Source organism: Rhipicephalus sanguineus, chromosome 11, assembly GCF_013339695.2.
Source record: "Rhipicephalus sanguineus isolate Rsan-2018 chromosome 11, BIME_Rsan_1.4, whole genome shotgun sequence".
In the NCBI taxonomy this organism is placed as follows: Eukaryota; Metazoa; Arthropoda; class Arachnida; order Ixodida; family Ixodidae; genus Rhipicephalus; species Rhipicephalus sanguineus.
In genome coordinates, this window is record NC_051186.1 from 76,725,393 (window position 1) to 76,744,326 (window position 18,934).

At 46.7% G+C, this 18,934-nt stretch overlaps 1 protein-coding gene across 1 annotated transcript in view; it reads left to right on the top strand.

Moving 5' to 3' along the window:
• The first annotated feature begins 6,284 nt into the window (after positions 1 to 6,284).
• The window catches only part of LOC119375169 (uncharacterized), an 86,961-nt gene continuing 74,311 nt past the window's right edge, over positions 6,285 to 18,934 (top strand). Inside the window, exons 1-3 of the mRNA XM_049411188.1 lie at positions 6,285 to 6,414; positions 7,727 to 7,857; positions 11,064 to 11,155. Coding sequence (XP_049267145.1) covers positions 6,324 to 6,414; positions 7,727 to 7,857; positions 11,064 to 11,155 — 314 coding nt within the window. The 5' untranslated portion in view covers positions 6,285 to 6,323. The remainder of the gene's footprint in view (positions 6,415 to 7,726; positions 7,858 to 11,063; positions 11,156 to 18,934) is intronic.

Here is an 18,934-nt window from a genome sequence, read left to right on the forward strand (position 1 = left end):
TGCCCAGGAATATAGAAGGCTGGACGAATTTCGCGGGGAGGGGGCAGGGGCGGGCCCCCCTGCGCCCCCCCCCCCCCCGGCCTACGTGCCTGACCTCGAATGTGCCACTTTTAACGGGCCACAAGTCTCTCACATTGGAGGCTACCTCAGCCATCCCGGTCACAATACGGTGCTAAAATTGTTGCCTAGATGATCGTTGGAATTGCCTCTTTCAAGCTGCGAAGAGCTGGTACAGCTAGGCGCCGGTTGATAATTCGGATGCACTGTGAAAACCATAGGTGGCAGTGACGCTTGTTGCTATGTAGAAACAATGCCACATCATTTGTTCATCTACCCACATTATAGCGCGCATATGTTGTGGACTCCTTCACAGACACTGGACGGTCGGTATGAAAAAAAAAATACTTGGGCAGTTTCTACAACCTACGGAAATGAGAACTTCAACGCTGCTAAACAACGGGCTCCCTAGTAACGACAACCACCCCTACTTCTCATAATGCTATGACTATCCTACAGTAACATTTGTTAACTACGGTCATGGATCCCTTCACCGTTCGCTGCTAAGCGCTCTTCACGAATCAAATGTGTTGTGCTATTTCCGACACTGTTTTGCACTGTGCCTAAGGACAAGCTTCTAAATTAAAGACGTCATTGGCTCGTGCTCAAGAACAGCGATTGCTCTGTCGTCAGGATCAGTCAACAGTTTATCTTTTCAAAGCACAGCTTTTAAGCCTGGCATGACAACGTTCCTGCTCCGCAAAAAACTATCATCATGAACGGCTATGTGCCACAGAATTAATTCTAAAAAGGCAGGGCGTGCAAACACGGACACAAGAAAAAATTCAATGAATGCGCAGTTTTGTACCGACGTAGGAATGAAGGAACGCGTCTGATGATTGAGGCATGGCATATCGAAAATAGTGGTAGCGCATGCGTGAGCCAACTGTCGATTAACTTTCATGAAGATGAAATCAAATGCCTTAACAGTTTTCTTTTGCGTAGGCCCCCACGCGTGCTGGATTGATAGATTCGCCTATTGCATGGGCATGCGTAGATAAGTTTCAGTGCCTTCTTTCTTTTCCGCCGTTTTGCATCTATTCAGTTGTTATTCGGCGTTTGTGGTGTCCTGACGTCTTTCTTGTGTCCGTGTTTGCACGCCCTGTCTTTTTAGAATAGATACTTACCAACTAGCTCAGCTCTCTGTTATTCTAAGTGCCACAGAATTTGGGCAAATCTCACTACTCACCGCTCCGGCGTGGCCTGTATTAACACTGATGGGGAAGAGAACGAGTGCAGAGAGGGAGAAAGAAAGCGAGAAAGAAACAGAGACAGAAAGAAAGAAAGAGAGAAATTCTTGCAGAAAAGAATTCTTCACGAGGCGGGATTCGAACCCGCGTACCCTCGATCCGAAGGCGAACGTCCTATCCACTCGTCGGCTGTCCAGGCACGCTAGCAGAGCATAGCATAGCCTTGTATAGTATAGTGTAGCAGGGGGGTGGGAAAGGAAAGTGAGCGTGAGGAGGAGTGATGTAATGGTGAGGAGGAAAAAAGGAGGAGGGGAGACAGCAAAGCTTAGCACAGAAAGGATGAGAGAGAAATAGAAAGAAATGCAGAAAGACATAAAGAGAGAAGATCAACAAAAAAGAGAGAAAGAAATAGAGAAATAATATAGAAAGAAAGAGAAAGCAAGCATCGCGTCGTCTAGCGACCAGATACCGCGCCAACTGACCACGTCGTGCATGCGCAGTAGCTTAGCCACGCCCACCGATGGAGGCATCGCGCGCAACCCCCCCCCCCCCCTTTCTACAGTGCATAGCCTGGCTGTGCCCGATCGTACCGAGACAGTCATGGGGCGTCCTAAGAAAGTGCGTACTCCCGAGGAGGAAGCCGCGCATCTCGAAGCTAGACGTGTCGATCAACGGGGAGTACGAGCGGCGACGGGCCCGTGCTTCACTGTGCGAAGCTTTGCGCGACTTTGTGCATTTTCTTTTTTATATTTTAGAGTTTCTTACTTACGAATAATTGTTTAAAAGCATTTATTCAGGCTTTCGTGCGAAGGCCACAGGACCGAATCCCGGCTGCGGCGGCCGCATTTCGATAGAGGCGATGTGCCAGAAGCCCGTGTGCTTACGTTTAGGTGCACGTTCAAGAACCCCAGTTGGTGGAAAGTTCCGGAGCCCTCCAATACTGCGTCTCTCATAATTATATCGTGGTTTTGGAACGAAAAACGCTGTCAATTACTGTTATTCAGGCTTTTCAACCTAATGAATATTTTAGCTGGCGCGCGATAGATCTCAGGAAGAAGAAGAAAGATTTTTATCCGAAATCCACTCACTATTTACTTATATCCGCACTTTCCAATTCATCTAGTCTTAATGTTTTCAATTTTTTGTTTCATTTTTACTTCTTTGATCTTTAAATAGACGAAATCTAACTTATAATTTAAGAATTTTCTTTTAAAACTACCCGATTCTCGGCGAATCCCCCAGCGTGAGTGCGTGCCACGGTTTCAAGGGACCACGACTACTACTCTTTGGTCAGTCTCATGTAGTGGGTATGAGCCATCGGCTGAGGATAAGAAGAAGAAGAACGTTGGACCCTGTCGTTTCTTGTACAGTCCCCCAGAGTGGGTGTGAGCCATTTATAAAGGTCATCATCATCATCGTCGTCCCTGAAGGGCGAATCGTCGACAGAACGCCGCTCCATCATCCGAAAGCTTGGTAAGACAGCCAATGCGCACTCGTTTTTCCTATATTCCGTGTCGCAATATTCCTTGTTAAGACGTTATAGCGGCTGAAGGCAGCTCGTCGCGTCGGGCAGGCAGTGTAATGCATATAATGCATATAGAGCATACAAGTCTTGTAATTTTTCAAACACGCAAACAGATGCAAACAATAATTACTTCACGAGATAAAATAGCCTCGTGACATTAGGCGAAGTGGGCCAACTACAAGAAATCGCGCTCTATACAACAGGCACTTGCACACAGCTATAAATTAGCTGTGTAAAATTTATTTATTTATTTATTTATTTATTTATTTATTTATTTATTTATTTATTTATTTATTTATTTATTTATTTATTTATTTATTTATTTATTGATACTGCAGTCTCACAGACTATAGCAGGTGTGAAACAGAGATAAACTTTCTTAAACTGCGCGAGAAGACGAGGACACAAGTAAGAACAACATTCAGAAACACCACGAGCGCAGACATCAACATTTCAAGGAAATGCTCTGTGCTCCCCCCGGCCGCATTCTGGAAGGCTACTTCTCCAGAATCTTGTACTTTCTGCCTGACAGCGGCGAACAAACCGTCGTGCGGGATTGAGTAGAACAGGTCTTCGATGTCAATCTAAAACCCTGTAGTAGCCATCGGAACACCTTTTTCTAGGAGGCTGGCAACTTCCGTCGAAGAGCGCACTAGAAAGGGGTCCTTGCCTACGATCACTTTCAGGTTCGAGTGAAGGAAGTTCCCGATTGTCCTTTAGTGTGCCCTTTAGTGCCCGATAGTGCGCTCTTCGACGGAAGTTGCCAGCCTCCTGGAAAAAGGTCTTCCGATGGCTACTACAGGGTTTTCGATTGACATCGAAGACCTGTTCTACTCAATCCCGCACGACGGTTTGTTCGCCGCTGTCAGGCAGAAAGTACAAGATTCTGGAGAAGTAGCCTTCCAGAATGCGGCTGGAGTGAGCACAGAGCATTTCCTTGAAATGTTGATGTCTGCGCTCGTGGTGTTTCTGAATGCTGTTCTTACTTGTGTCCTCGTCTTCTCGCACAGTTTAAGAAAGTTTATCGCTATGAACCAACTAGCCTGCCAGGACGTATTACAAGTGAAACAGAGGTAAATAGTATTCTAAAAGGGCACAATAATATACACATAACGCAGACAATATAATGCATACAGTTAAAACGATAAAACTAAAGATGCGAAACAAAAATTCGAAGTAAGTAAAATGCAAAATACAAGAACAAGCCGACGAAAAAAAATTACACCATCTCCCACTAAAGGGAACCACGAGGGGATGCGAAGCAGCATTACCAAGTTTCCAACTTGTAGTACACCAAGTGGGGCACACCACCTTGGTTCACACCAAGTTGTTGATGCACACCAAGTTTGTATTTAGTGTTTGTGTTATCATTACGTAACGAGCCCTGCGCTGCTGCTGCTCCGCGACGATCTTGGCAGAGGTTGGAGTGCTGCTGCAACTGGCGCCGACGTTGACGTTACAACTCATCTGAACGGGAGCGAAGCGAGAATGACGGAAGCCGACCGAGTGCACGCGCTTATATACACATGAAATGGGGGAGGGAGAGGAGAGAGTGGGTTACAGGCTGTATTTGGCTGCGCCGCGGCTGCAGCGCCGGGGAGGAGAGGAGAGGCGCCCGAACACCTTCGTAAAGGAGGGGAATGGGAGAGAGAGTAGGCGCATGCGCAGTGGAGCGCGGACGCCACCGGATCAAGCTCGCTCATAAGATGCTTCGCATCTAAAACAAGAAAAGAATATACGTTGCAAGGAAAACATTTCGTCGGATTGATAATCGAATTTTACACGTGATACAACAAACAGGAACGAATGAAACATAAATATAATCAACGGTACTAAAGAACTGCTCTAAGCATTTTTCAAACAATCAAAATGATTCTTGTGTTGCAATCCTATCGGTTATGTTATTCCAATCAACAGAAAAGGACAATCCTTTTTTTTTTACTTTAGTCCACAGCCCAACTGCAGCGCGGTTCACTTAGACATTCGCGTTGTTGGGTGTGCAACGCACTTCGGGTGCCGCACTCAGCGAAAATTATGTTCTCGCAATTTGCTCATCATAATAATCAGCTAGGTTCACTCTCAGTTTCTTAATACATCTGTTGCAGTCGAGCATTTGCGACAACACTTGATATTTGCTTTCCGCTTGAGCGTCTATTACCATTTCGTATTACTATGTGGCTGAAACATGTGCAGTTCCGCGAATCTCTTCCTTATCACCTTCCCACCAATACATGTTTATTCGTCACTACCGTACACCGTGTGCTTGCGCAGTCTATATATAAATGAAGAAAGATCGATAAAAATAATAAAAGAGCTAGCCTATCAAATACCGTTGGTGCAAGCCGTACAGATTGCGCGTACAAACGTTCCAAGTTAAAGAAAAAAGAAATTGATTTATTTCCTGGACAAAACAATCGAAGGCCTGCTCACCCACACGCAAAGTGTAGCCATTTCCAAAGCATCTAGAATTTCTTGTAAGAGGTAGTCCTTTAGCCACGTCTATTTAAACTTTTGCTTGCCGTGTACTTCGTTGCCACTTTTGTTGACCGCTTCCTCCCTTTCATGTCCTCGCATCTTAGGCGCGGACATTTGCGCACTTTAGCCACCTCATTCCTTTTCGTCAATGTATTTGTGTGTTTCGTTATACCTAACTTTGCTCTGCCCTTCTCTCACATGAAGAGAAGCCTACCCCACGTTGCCCTACACTGCTTGATTTGTAATTTTTCCGTGTGGTCCCCAATGCTGTAATAGGCCAACTGACCTCTTCGATTAACTGCCAGCTCTTAGGAGACCTTAACTCTTGATCACAAAACTGCATTTATAAAAGTTACAACTGGTTTTGTAATCCTTGTCGCAGAGACGCACACATCGCACTCAAAAACGCAACGAGAATACTCGAGCTATAGTCGGTATTTTGATTATGAAACGGCGCTACGAAAAGACGCGACACTGACGAGGAAGAATACACTAAGACAAGCGTCGGCGCTTGTCTTCGTGTATTCTTCATCGTCAGTGTCGCGTGTCTTTTCTTAGCGCCGTTTCAATCATCAACCCTTTAAACTTGCCCACCTGTTAGTGCTAAGCTCCTTGGTCCGAACTCGTAGGAGTTCGGACCAAGGAGGGTTCTCTATAGGGGGGGGGGGTTAACTTCATAGACCCCCCCCCCCCGCTCTTCTAGACTCCTTCCCACGGAAGCCCTTACGGTCAGAATGCAGAGCAGAGGAGGTATTAGAAGGGTTGCCACCCTTTGCCCCCCCACCAACCCGGTCGCATGCCTCTGCACACGAGTGTCGGTGTCCGCTTTCCTCGAAAATAGCAGCAACTGAGTTAACGGTGAAATCATCTTTACTGTGAGCGTGTATTAGTTCAGGGTCAGCTGCAACGCCCTCTGGCCACCAGCGCTGGCTGCACTTCTTGGTAGGAGTGCTGCGCGCGCACACCACGTGACGAGCGAGATCTGGATGCCACTTCGTTGGTGGCCGCTGTGGGTCGTCCTGCTCCTCGCCGTGCACGGCTTCCCACGAGGCGCTCCCCTGTCCGCGTGTCGCACCATGACTCCCACGCACGGATTGGCGGTCGACATGGCGGGGCCCCGAGCCACGCTTCATGCACAGCTGCTACCGGACACGCGGAGTGCCATAGGTAAGACGGCCAAAACTGCGATGCATGTCCTCACCAAAAAGTGAAGCATGTCCTCACAGAAGTAGTTGACTGTTTATTGCAGATTGGTATACGAGAGCTTCAACAAGGTATGGTGGCGCGTGACAGCTACAGCACCATTTGACGTGGATGCGCACACACGTTGACGCCCGGTGGCCAATCTCGATCCCGACGACTAACGTCCATGATCGTGTTTAAACCTTTGTGGTCGCTATACTAGTAAACATACACCTGCATGGACACATGATATGGCGATTTCCGTTCAAAGATAGCGTCGACATGCAGAAAATAAAGAGTAGTACTCGATACGCACTAATGTAAAGCGCCGTATTTTGAGGCAAGAAACGGCAAGGCGTGCGCTCCCCAGTAATAGGGCAACCTACGCCTGTGCCCATGCCTACGACAGAGTGCTTCAGAAACGCGATAAGGCAGAATTCGTAGCTTGAGCCCTGAACGCGCAAACCCTTTCCACTTCCCGCTGGTATATGTCTCGTTGCACAAAAGCACTCACTTGCACAACAATCGCCCGTCGACGTCGTTGCCCTTCTGCAGCGCTTATTACACCCGTTTTATGAGTCGGTAACGCCTCACTCGAAGCAGTAGGCCGCGGAGAAACACCGTTGGTCCATTTGGAAGCTGCCCTACGCTGGCGATGAGGTGTCACACGCTGAAGCGAAAGGAAAATCACATAACTCCGTCGTCACCGAATCGAATCGCCGCGCACGCCACATTTCACCAACCATAGAGTTTCCTGGAATATTGCAGAGAAAGCCTGCGCTGAGGTGAGACTACCTAAGTGTTGCCAGGCGGCGCTCGCTGGTGTCATATGATGCATTACTTCACCTAACCGCTCCAAGACAGCGACAACACTCCGCGAATCAAGAGCATTGCGACACGAAAGTGTGAGAGATAAAAAGCGCGTTTGTACAGCCGCCTGCATCTTCTGTGAAGGCAGCGCAGGGAGTAGAGTGCCCTGCAGCTACAGTCGCGGACGGAAACGTGGTGGATTCGACTCCGGCCAACGGAACTTTTTCTTCTAGTTTTTCTTGGCGATCTGATCGTGTGCCTTTTACCAACGTCATTTCCGTGGCGGCAGTGAAGTCTTGGTGGACCCTCGTATGAAATATTTTCGTGCTAAAGTAATGTATTCCTAATTATTTTTATGCCAAACGTTATGACTTATGAGATGTCGATACCAGTGTCAAGGTAATGCGCGAACGCCATTACGTGAACCGAAATGCAAGGCACGCTTAAATTATCTACAGACGGCACCCCCACTGTGTCTTCTTCGCAGTGACTATGAGCGGAAGTTTTCGTGGCTTCCTAGTACAAGCTCGCAGCAAGGACGACATAAGGGTCCTGGTGCCGGGCAGGTTCACGCCAATCTCTGGAGCTCGAACGCTCGACTGTGACGACCAAGATGACGTGAGTGCACTAAGCTGATAAGAATTATATAATTGTTGGGGCTTTACGTCGCAAAAACACGGTACGATTATGATGGACGCCATAGTATAGAGGGCTCCGGATATTTTGACCATCTGAAGTTCTCGAAAACGTGCACCTAAATCTAGGTTAGGGACACGGGCCACAAGCATTTCGTCTCCATCGAAATGCGACCACGTGGCCGGGATAACGGAGAAGATTGAGCGGGTACGATGCGGGCTGATTTTGTATTGCGATAGCAATTAGAGGGAGCAAAGTTATAATCATAATTAGAGGGACATTCCGGGCGAAAGTGCCCCGTCGCTGCGTCGGAGTACGCTAAAGGCTCGTTCACTTCGACTAGCACCGGTCGCGCTATGAAGTTAGTCTCAAAGTGACTGGTCACAAGTGGTCGCAAATGGCCTCTTTGGTCGCAATGCGACTGCTTTGGCTCATTAGCTCGCTGCTTGATTTTTAGTCGCGCGACTGCAGTCGCAAACGTCCGAACCAATCAGGTACGCAGGAACAGTACGTCAGCTTATTTTACGGGGCAATGACAATGCGAGCTATACTGTGAGCAGACGTGGGTTCTGTGTGGCGACGAGTATACCTAAGCTGCACGCAGGTGTGAATATCGGTCGCCTTGAGTAGCTTTTTGGTCGCCGCTCGCAAACTGTCGCGCGACCGGTGCTAGTCGCAGATGGGAACGAGCCTTTAAGGCTCTGGGATCGATAAAAAGCATGTGAGAAAGCGCGCCGTCTTTGTGAGAGCGGGCAGAAAGTGCGGTGTGGAGACGAGTGCGCCGTAGCGCCTTTCCGTTTCCTAACGAGCGCAGTAGCCGAACGTCCGGTTGCCATCACATGCGTGAGATTCCCGTGACCTGAACAGAAACGTCATGGTTGACGTCATTGGTACAGCGGGACGTCGCTGTTGACTTTGTACTCGGAATAGTAATGCTGGCAATGTATTGAGAACCGCGTAGCCGTAATGCGCATATTACTGGACCCCAGTGACACGGGCCAACCACTGACGCTGGCAAAATAGCGATGCTTATGCAGCGCCAGGTAGAACATTTCTCTTTCCTTCAAATTTTAGGCAGCGGTCGTCCTGTCTTTCTTCGTTCTTTTTCGTGCCTTGTCTAAAGTGCGCTGCTTCCCACGTAAACATGAACTATCACCAACTCGCCCAACTTTCAACTTTACTGAGCATCAAATTTTACTATGGTGCGTGACGTCACACGCGACGTTTCTGTTCAGGTCACGTGACTCTCCTGCATGTGGCGGCGACCGGAAATTATTGCTCTGCACATATATGAAAAGACGTTGCGCCGTAAGGGTGGTGAGCACATCGGGACAGGTGAGTGGACGAGGCGATGGCAGCAGAAGCGAGGTGGGATGTTGCAGGGCCGTTGCTCCTCGCAGCGAATGTCGTGAAACGTGACGCGCGCTCGATGTCTCGCAAATACTCTGCTGCGCTTCCAAAGGCCGAGCGAGAAGAGATGAGCGATCGCTTCGTGTGAGCTGTCTCCGGTTCCCGCGCGCCTGATGTCGTAGCTGGCGTTATTTCGAAGAAGCGAGAGACAACGCGACGCGTTTGATTAAATCGATTAAGGCTTCGCGAGGGATGTACCTTGCCGCGTGGGCTCAAAGCTTCATTCCACATCGCTGCGGGTCCAACTAGGCTTTCTTCTTCACATTCCTCTATGCATCTCCCGTAATTTATTTGTCGTTTACCGAGGGTGCCGCTGTTGTCGTTAGAGTTTGGTGGGGGTGGTGAAAAGCGTTTATTACAAAAAGCATGGCAGGTGTGAGCCTGACAGTGGGGCTCTACATGCGGGGTGGTGTACCTAGTCCCCGTTGGTCGAAGCCGCCAGTCTTGCTCTCCGGACCAAGGCCTTCTGGCCCCAGTCAGGGCCGCCCCCCCAATCCTCTCGGGTAGGGTTAGGGTTGGATTAGGCTGGGACCCTCGTCTGCATAAAAATGGCGCAAGATACATGCAAAGCATGCGCGCCAGCCGTTCGCTGCGCCCTCCACGTTGTCTACGGCGCGCGTGCGAAATAGAGGGAGCGAATCGCTGATGGAGCAGGCCAGGACCACCGCTGGCAACTCAGGCACGTGCGAACTGCCCTGTACTAAAGAAGAGGTGCCGAACTATGGTGAAAAAGAGACTGCGTTCTTGCAGTGCTAGACCTATACATTTTCTCTGACCTGTTCGTTTATGGGTCACAAGTTCGCCCGGCTTCAGCTACTCAAAGCGTGATTCCTGAACTGTGCGTGACAATATCTGTAAACAATACTTCTACATTGCATCTATATAAATAGTAAACTGAAAGTGAAGTGCCAACATGAGCTTGGACCTGAGCACCTTTTTTGTTGTGTAGTCACAATGCGTAGTTGCCGACAACTTTTGCTCGGAATGTTCAGCTGCTCTCACGACCAATCGGTGTTGCTTCTGTGGTAAATAAATGTCATGCAGCTGGAGAAGACATGCACATGTGTACCTGCGATGGCTACGTTTACTCTATAACCACTGCTGCATGAAACAAGCTCGGCATACGCCGCTACATCAAATGTAGTTTGAGCTAACACGTGACCAGAACATTTTGGTATTTTGATCGCGCTCCACGATAAAAGCGCTAGAGGCGCCTCTAAAGATCTTATTCATAAAATCCCTCATTCTTCTAAGCCCGTCGAGGACAACTTCCAATTTTTTAGAGCGGAGCTTTTTAAGGCCGAGATCAATCTTCGGCGATCCGTCGTCCGCACTTTCTAGCTCAGCTGCGAGAGCGAAGCCTGAGAAGAAGGACAGCATGGGTGAAGCCAAGAGGCTGAGAGGGAAACCTATAGTGTAGCGAGTTGAGCGGGGTAGATAAAAGGGTAGCGATGTGAGAGGGTGAAGCTGGGTGGAGAGGAGGATAGCAAAGGCGAAGCTATGGCGGGAGTGGAGCAGGTGGTGTGGAGAGGACAGAGCAGGAGCGCGATTGCTCACTAGTGAAAGTAGTCGACCAATGGTAGCGCAAGCTCGAACACAAGTGGTTCTGGTGAGAGAGGAGGAAGGGCGCGTGTTGGCGAAAGCGGAGGGAAGGCTTGACACAAACTCCGCTGTTAGGCCAGCTGAAGTTGTGCACAACTTTTGTCTCTTTCGATGCATCGAAATACAAAGCGAAGTTGCCATGGTAAGTTAAGCTCCTGTTCACTCCTTCCTTATAGAGCGCCATCACGCACGTGGACAACACTGAGAAGACGAACGTGACAGCGAAGTGGGCTGCGCCACTGGGTTGGGAAGGCAGCGTCGTTTTCAAGTAAGCGACATAGCGCGGCAAGGTGTACGAATTTTGCGGATTTACGGGGAAAATGAATTGCTGAAGGAAAAACTACGTATTCATATATCATGCTTCAAGTATCCCTAAACTAGAGATTTGATTCTTCGTTTTAATCGATTAGCGGTTAATCATTCACCACCTCAGGTTTTAATCAATGAATGCCTAAAGATGAGAACTTTTTCGCCTGTTAATTCATTAATCGACATTTCTGGCGGGTGTATTCAAAAAGGCTTGAACATTTGATACTCACATACAGAATATACAGTTTCATCTTCCAAACAAATCAGTAGAGCCCGATCTCTGTTTATTTGCATGGAATCATGAAGAAATATTTAAAGTAGCCAGGCAGATACAGGGTTGCCGTTGGTGGCCTCTTTGCGCCAAATTAGCTACTTCCCCGTCTGGCGACGAAAATTTCAGGTTGGCTCCGTAGATAGTTTCTGGCTACTTTTGAACTTCGGTTTTGGCGCACTAAGCAGCCATTTTTCTTGATACTTGCAGATAAAACACACTGCTTCTAAGTTTTTCTGTCGTGCGCGCCCTTCCCGCACCAGCAGGCTGGTGCGCGTCGAGGTACTCCAACGCAACGTGCGACACGCTTACAAATACGGAGTCGCGAAGTTGCGTGCATTTTGGCAAACGTATGGCTACCACACTGCTCAGGCTGCCCGACATTTGTGCTGATGCTACGCGCAAGTTCCTCCATCTGATGTGCAGCACGTGCTCTCGCGTGAAAGCTAGAGTGATATTATGTAAAATGACTGGTATTTTACGATTGACTACTTGGCTGGAATGTTCAGAAACAACTCTATATATCTGGCAAAAACTATATACGCTCTTATGAAGTCTATACAGGGTCACTGAATTTATGATAATTTCTTCATATATTTGCAACTTATTTGTGACTTTAAAACCAAGCAAGAGGGAAAATCCGTACCAATATTTCTATGGTCTTGCTTATTCAAATTGGTATCACGTATTGTCCAAAAACTAAAACTGTGCTCATAGTAGCGTGTCTGTTTCATATGGCTACATATTGACTCATTGTCGATGGTTTTGGCTAACTTCCGTAGCATATAGGTACCATAAGACTGACATCTTGAAAGCCACCATACACACGTGCTCTGCAGAAATCATTATCGGTACCGAAACGTGGCTGTCTGAGGACGTCACAAGCAGCGAACTTTCGTTACCATCTTCACTCGTCATCTTCCGCAAAGACAGAACCGGCTCCCGAGGCGGTGGTGTGGTTGTCGCGATAAACGAATTATACCACCCCTCCCCAATTTCAGTGGACTCACCTCTCGAAATAGTCTGGGCATCATGTCACATTGGTCATGTTGCTTGCGTCATTGGCGCTTGTTATCGACCCCCCGACAGCAATTCAGAGTTTCCAGAACTTCTTGGTGACGCCATTGAACAGGTTACACAGAAATTTCCTAATTCGCTTTTATTCTTAGGTGGTGACTTTAATTATCCAGAAATAGATTGGTCCACTCTGTCTGCCCTTCATCACAATAATCGATCTGAATGTGTCCGATTTCTTCAGCTGCTCCTTTATCACAATTTAACACAACTTGTACATAAACCTACGCGGAAGGATCGGGTTTTAGACTTGGTCCTAACTAACAGCCCTGAAATCTGTAACACACGCGGGCTAGAAGAAATCAGTGATCACAGGGTTGTCCATTGCTTGGTTTCACTTCCTACTGCAAAAAAAATCCAAAATTAAGAAACAGTTGCTGAATTATGCGCGTACCGACATAACGAAAATGAATAGTATGTTACAGACCTTCGCAGCTGAATTTTACGAATACTTTGACTACCGTACAACTGATGAAAACTGGTGTTTGTTCCGGGATAAACTTAAAGAAATTGAAGCTTCCTGTGTTCCTAAACTAACAATAAGTTCTAGATTAGATGACCAATGGTTCACACGAGACGTAAAACGTGCCCTGAACAAGAAGAAAAGGGTTTACAGAAAAGCAAGTCGCTCGAACTGTCCTCAAGATTGGGAAGCTTACGAAAACGTTTCAGCTGAAACACACAGTGTCATTTTTCAAGCGAAAAATAAATTCTTTAACGAAAATCTACCTAACCTCATGAAAACGGACCCTAAAAAATTTTGGAATATCGTGAACCCCAAAAGCACCCACTCAACAGCAGTATTAATGAGGGAAGACGGCAGCACCTTATCTGTAGAGCACTCCGCCGAAAAATTCAACAAGCACTTCAGTGAGGTATTCACTGACGAACTCCCACTGAATGATTCTCTTTCCCTACCACAAGTGCCCATTCAACACCCTTTTCCAGCAATCCTAATAACGGAACACGGGGTAGCTAGCGCTATCAATCGACTTCCCCTTAAAACCAGTCCCGGCCCCGATGGCATCAGCGCCAAACTACTTAAATTAACCTGTCAACATTCAGCTAACTTGCTTGCATTCATTTTCCAGCAATCCCTTGACACTGGTTGTATACCAGATGACTGGAAATTGGCTAATGTGGTACCCATCTTTAAGTCTGGTAACAGCAATCACCCCAACAACTATAGGCCGATTTCACTCACGTCCATTTCATGTAAGTTACTAGAGCATATCATACACTCCCAGGTCATGCGTCACCTCAACCGTAACAATTTACTTCTTCACTCCCAACATGGTTTTCGAGAAAAATTATCATGTCAGACTCAACTTTTCGAGCTCGTGACAGACTTGCACACAGCTCTTCATATGTCCATCTGCATCGACGCGATTTTCATAGACTTTTCTAAGGCTTTTGATCGTGTTCCACATAACCGGCTAATGCTAAAAATACGTCACCTCAGCCTCGACCAGAAAACGACTGCATGGATACAAGAATTCCTAAACAACAGGTCTCAGTCAGTTAAACTTAACCACTACATATCTCATCCAACCCGTGTAACATCTGGTGTGCCCTAAAGGCCTATTCACATAAAGGCCTATTCATACTGCAAATATGAACAAGCTAAGACGTTCACAAAAGTAGCCATAGCGTCCCAAATTTGACTGATTTTGAAAAACGCAGCGTTTTTCGTAAAGTTTTAAAAATACATAATTTGCTCAGAATTCTATGAAATGATAGCTATTTCCTCTTTACGTCTACTTCCGCTAAAAAGAAAAATATTTGTAATATATAGCTTGAGTAGCTGCCAGCACGATTGCGAATTTACGAAAACGCACTCTTCGTAAAATGGTCGTCGTCGACCGGCGACACTTGTCGAATTTTGCTGTGTTGAAAAAAATTTTTATTTGAAAACGAACTGCGATTTCGTGCTGTGCAGTCATATGTGCACAACATACAAAATTATCAGGAAAATTGGGAACATCGAATATACACCCTTTTTTGATCTTTCGTGGAATCGACCAGCTTGCCAGACACGACAACTACACTGATGTGTCATGGGTAACTCATAATCTGACGTAACGTCGACGCTCACGTTAGAGCGGAGATGCAAGTTTTATCTCAACCAAGTGCATGCTACGGTCCGATAATGTGCATCATGATAAGCAGCGTTCGTCGGCGTATTCGAGTAACGCTTGGCTAGAGCTTGCGTAGCCAATGTTGCCACAGTGTTATAAAAGCTAATAGCCAACATTGACCACAATTTACGTCGTCCCGACATGGCCTTTATATCGGGTCGTTTCCGTAAGAAGTTTGAAGGACTGACGTGAGTCTGTGGTATAATAGTTGAGTATCATGCAATATGCCTGGGATCAATTCCGGTTCGAACTGTGGTTTTTATTCTTTCCTTCCAAGGGGATTTTTCGCTCATCGACCACTCAGTCAACGCCGGCACCGGATTTTCTGCTACTCGATCCTTAAAGCTTTCGCCTTAAGATTTCTGAAGTCAGTTGTCGCTGTTCCTGGGTTCATACGTACTGCGAATCACCTGTGCATCATGCCCATACACTATAGGTCCTGTTATGCGGGCATGTGCCATGCGTGACTCGTGAAAAGGGTTTCATGACGCACTCGGGAGGCAACTCACGTTAGTCATGACCTGTGAATCATGTTTGTCATAAACCGATGTCCTCCTACGCCAATTTTGGTACATGCCAAATGGAGGAGACCACAATAGCACCCAGACGTAGGCGGCTAGATAGATAGATAGATAGATAGATAGATAGATAGATAGATAGATAGATAGATAGATAGATAGATATAGATAGATAGATAGATAGATAGATAGATAGATAGATAGATAGATAGATAGATAGATAGATAGATAGATAGATAGATAGATAGATAGATAGATAGATAGATAGATAGATAGATAGATAGATAGATAGATAGATAGATAGATAGATAGATAGATAGATAGATAGATAGATAGATAGATAGATAGATAGATAGATAGATAGTAAGATAGATATATAGATAGATAGATAGATAGATAGATAGATAGAATTAGATAGATAATATGATAGATATGATAGATAGATAGATAGATAGATAGATAGATAGATAGATAGAGATAGATAGATAGATAGATAGGAAGGAAGGAAGCAAGGAAGGAACGAAGGAAGGAACAGTCAAAGTGTCTTAGGTTTGCTAAAAGATGCTTCGCATTTCAAGATCGTTGAAGAAGCAGTGTCGGTGGAGTGCAGCGGAACAAAGAATGCCGCTATTAAATGGCACCCATTGAGTGCATATATTGAGTTTCAAGTACTGGGTTCAAGCCAAGGAATCTCAAGAACATTTATTCTGTTTCATATGTTTGTTTCTTTATGGCAATGATCGTCTTACGCGGCAGAAGGGTTGGTGGACGGAGTTTTCTCCTTGAGTCGCACTTAAAAGCCCTCCATAGGACACAATGTGAAGCCGACATGGAGTACTGTACACATCAGGAAAATTTGTACTTTGGGAAAATTTTATGCCAAACTGGCGTTTCGGTGGTCACGGGATGCATCTTCGGAGGGGTCGTTCTAGAAAATGACGAACGCTCGAAAGCAGATGAAAGACGCCATGCCGCTTCCGCATGAAAGCAACGTTCTAGGGACAAGCCGCAACCTACAGTAAAGGTCTGCGCTTAAGGCTCGTTCACAGCTGCGACAAGCACTGGTCGAGCGCGTGTATAGTCCCTAAGTTGCACGCAGGTGTGAACGTCGGTGGCGTCGAGTAGTTTTTTGGTCGCCGGTCACTAATGGTCGCACGACCAGTGATTGTCACACGTGCGAATGAGCCTTTAGAAATGATTTAAATTTTAGACAACTCCCAAATGATTTTCTGTGTGAATTTTAAAGCGAAGTCCAGTTGACGCTACATGTAACAAACAAACAAAATACATAATTCCGGTGTACAGCTAGCACTGCAGAACGAGGGAAATTGGGCTAAAGGTGTGTCAAAACGCCTGACGAGGGCTCAACTTCCCTTCAGTAGTTCAGGTACATGTCGCAGCATGAATTTTACACAAGTGTAATTCGTTGATTTTACAGGCTGATACAATGTAAGAGAATGTGTCAGTTATACAATGTTTTGATGTGTCATGTTATACAATGTTACGAAACCGTACCATAAAAGCTCTAGTGTAGCATGAATGATGGCTAATGTCGGCCACTGTTTGCTAAGTGGTGATTAATATTAGCTTGTGACAGCTAAATTATCGATAATGTCAGCTAATGTTGGATAATATAGGCTGCAGTGCTGGCCAAGGCCAGGCACTGCGGCGAGGAGGTCCGCCTCTTTAAGAACTGTGTTAGAGTGACGGCGCAGCACTCATCATACACGTGCGGTTTCCAAATCGTATGTCGGCACAGCATATTCTAGGCCTGGGTGGTACTAATGCATATCTATCGCTAGCACTATCGATAGTATCGATATCACTATCGATATTATCGATAGTTGAGTGACTATCGAGCTATCGATGGTAGAAAAAACTATCGATAGCGCTATCGATAGTAAGATTGATAGTGCTATCGACAGCATAAAATCAACCACGCTAACTCACTGCAGCGTAAAGTTCGTTCCTCGAGTGCGTGGTGAATGGTGGAGCACGAAAAGCAGGCTGAAGGGCAAGAAAGTTGACATGCTCGTGTTCTTTCAACAGAATGCTTCGTTGGCACACGATAATTAAGTTGAATTGTTCATCTCTAGCGGAAAGGAAGCCGTTAAATATGGTGAAAGTGTGTGGCTTCATATTTAAATTGCATTCACTGATTTGAAAAGTAAGAAATAGCAAGTAGTAATTGGTGGGATTTCACGTCCCAACATAAAAAAATGAGCTCAGCTCACTAAGCCGCTCAAGACTTTGTCACAGCATAGCTTCTGGGCACCTAGCTGGTCCTGGCTTGGCTAGGCTTTTACCCTCTCACCTGTCTTTCTCCTACCTCTCGCTTTATTGTTTTATACATGGCTGTGCTTTCTCTCTCCTATGGCGATGTGCCACGGAATTTGGGCAAAGCTTTGTATTCGCTACACTGGTCCACTAAGAAGTAAGGGAACACACGGGCGGCAACCACCGATTAAGGGCCACACGTTTAAGCTTTCTTTGTCAACCATCTGTACGGAATGCTTGGGCGGTGACTGAGCGCGTCGGTCCATGATGATGGTAACTTTCTATCTACGACACACGGGAAACCTCGGCCATAACAGCTCTGCTGTAAAGTATCAAGAACTAAGTTTGTTCATTGTAAGATGTAACTGATTGCTTTTAAATATGAATTTTTTTTGGACGGACAATATCCGGCGTTTTCGCTGCGGAAAAGAATGTATCTCTGTCACCAAAATATTCCTCATAAACGAACTCAGTATTAATGATAGTGGGCTATCATGAATGTTTTGGCAATATTGCCGACCAACAGCGGCGTAAATATTCACAGCATTATCAGTAGCATTACCTGTAGTAATGCAACCGATGGTATCATCGATCGCACTATCGGTAATACTATCGATAGTTTATCGATAGCAGTACTATCGATAGTTTCCTTAAACAATCGATAGTTAAAAAAAGCCGCACCTCCCCGAAGGATCGTGAGGAAATGCGAATGCATTTGGGTGCACCCGATCAGTGTGCGATTAATTGATGAAGAGAGACGAGAGTGTGCACGTAAGCATTATTTATTCATACGTCAGCCCCTGTTCGTGTTATCGTTGTACCTGACGGCCACAATCACCGCCTTGTGGTCGCTGAAGTGCACGGTCAAAGGGTCTTTCAGAAGCATACGCGCGGTACAGTTTCGCGCAAAGACCAGATCAATGCAACTCCCGTGAATGGTAGTGGGGCACGTGTTGTCGGAGGCGGCAGAGAGACAATGCATAGAATGCTTGGTCTGCATGTACTCCACCAGCCACTCGCCGCTCTTCTTGCGCACGTCAACGTTGAAGTCGCCGACCAAGACAATGGGATCAGAGGGCTTGGAGCGCACATGTACACTTCCCATAGCCGCGTACAGCTTCGCGGCAACCGCGTCCCGAGCGAGGTTGGGCGCGAGGTACACGGTCACCAGAAAGACTCCGTCTCCGGTGTAGGCAAGGGTGTACAAGTCCTTGTACGGAGATGCGTCTCGATCGGGAGACGTGGCAACGGCGTGCGATATCAGTTCCCGTACTCGCATCGCGGAGCGAGCCCCGCGATGCGAGCGCCCTCACCGGGTACACTCCTCCTCTCCCTTACCCTCCACTGCTCCGCGATGCGAGCGCCATCACACGCCCGCGCGCTGCTCCTCCCTTACCCTCCGCCGCTCACCACCTATACTCGGCGACATGCTCGGCGACAACTTTTCTTGGCACTGAAGG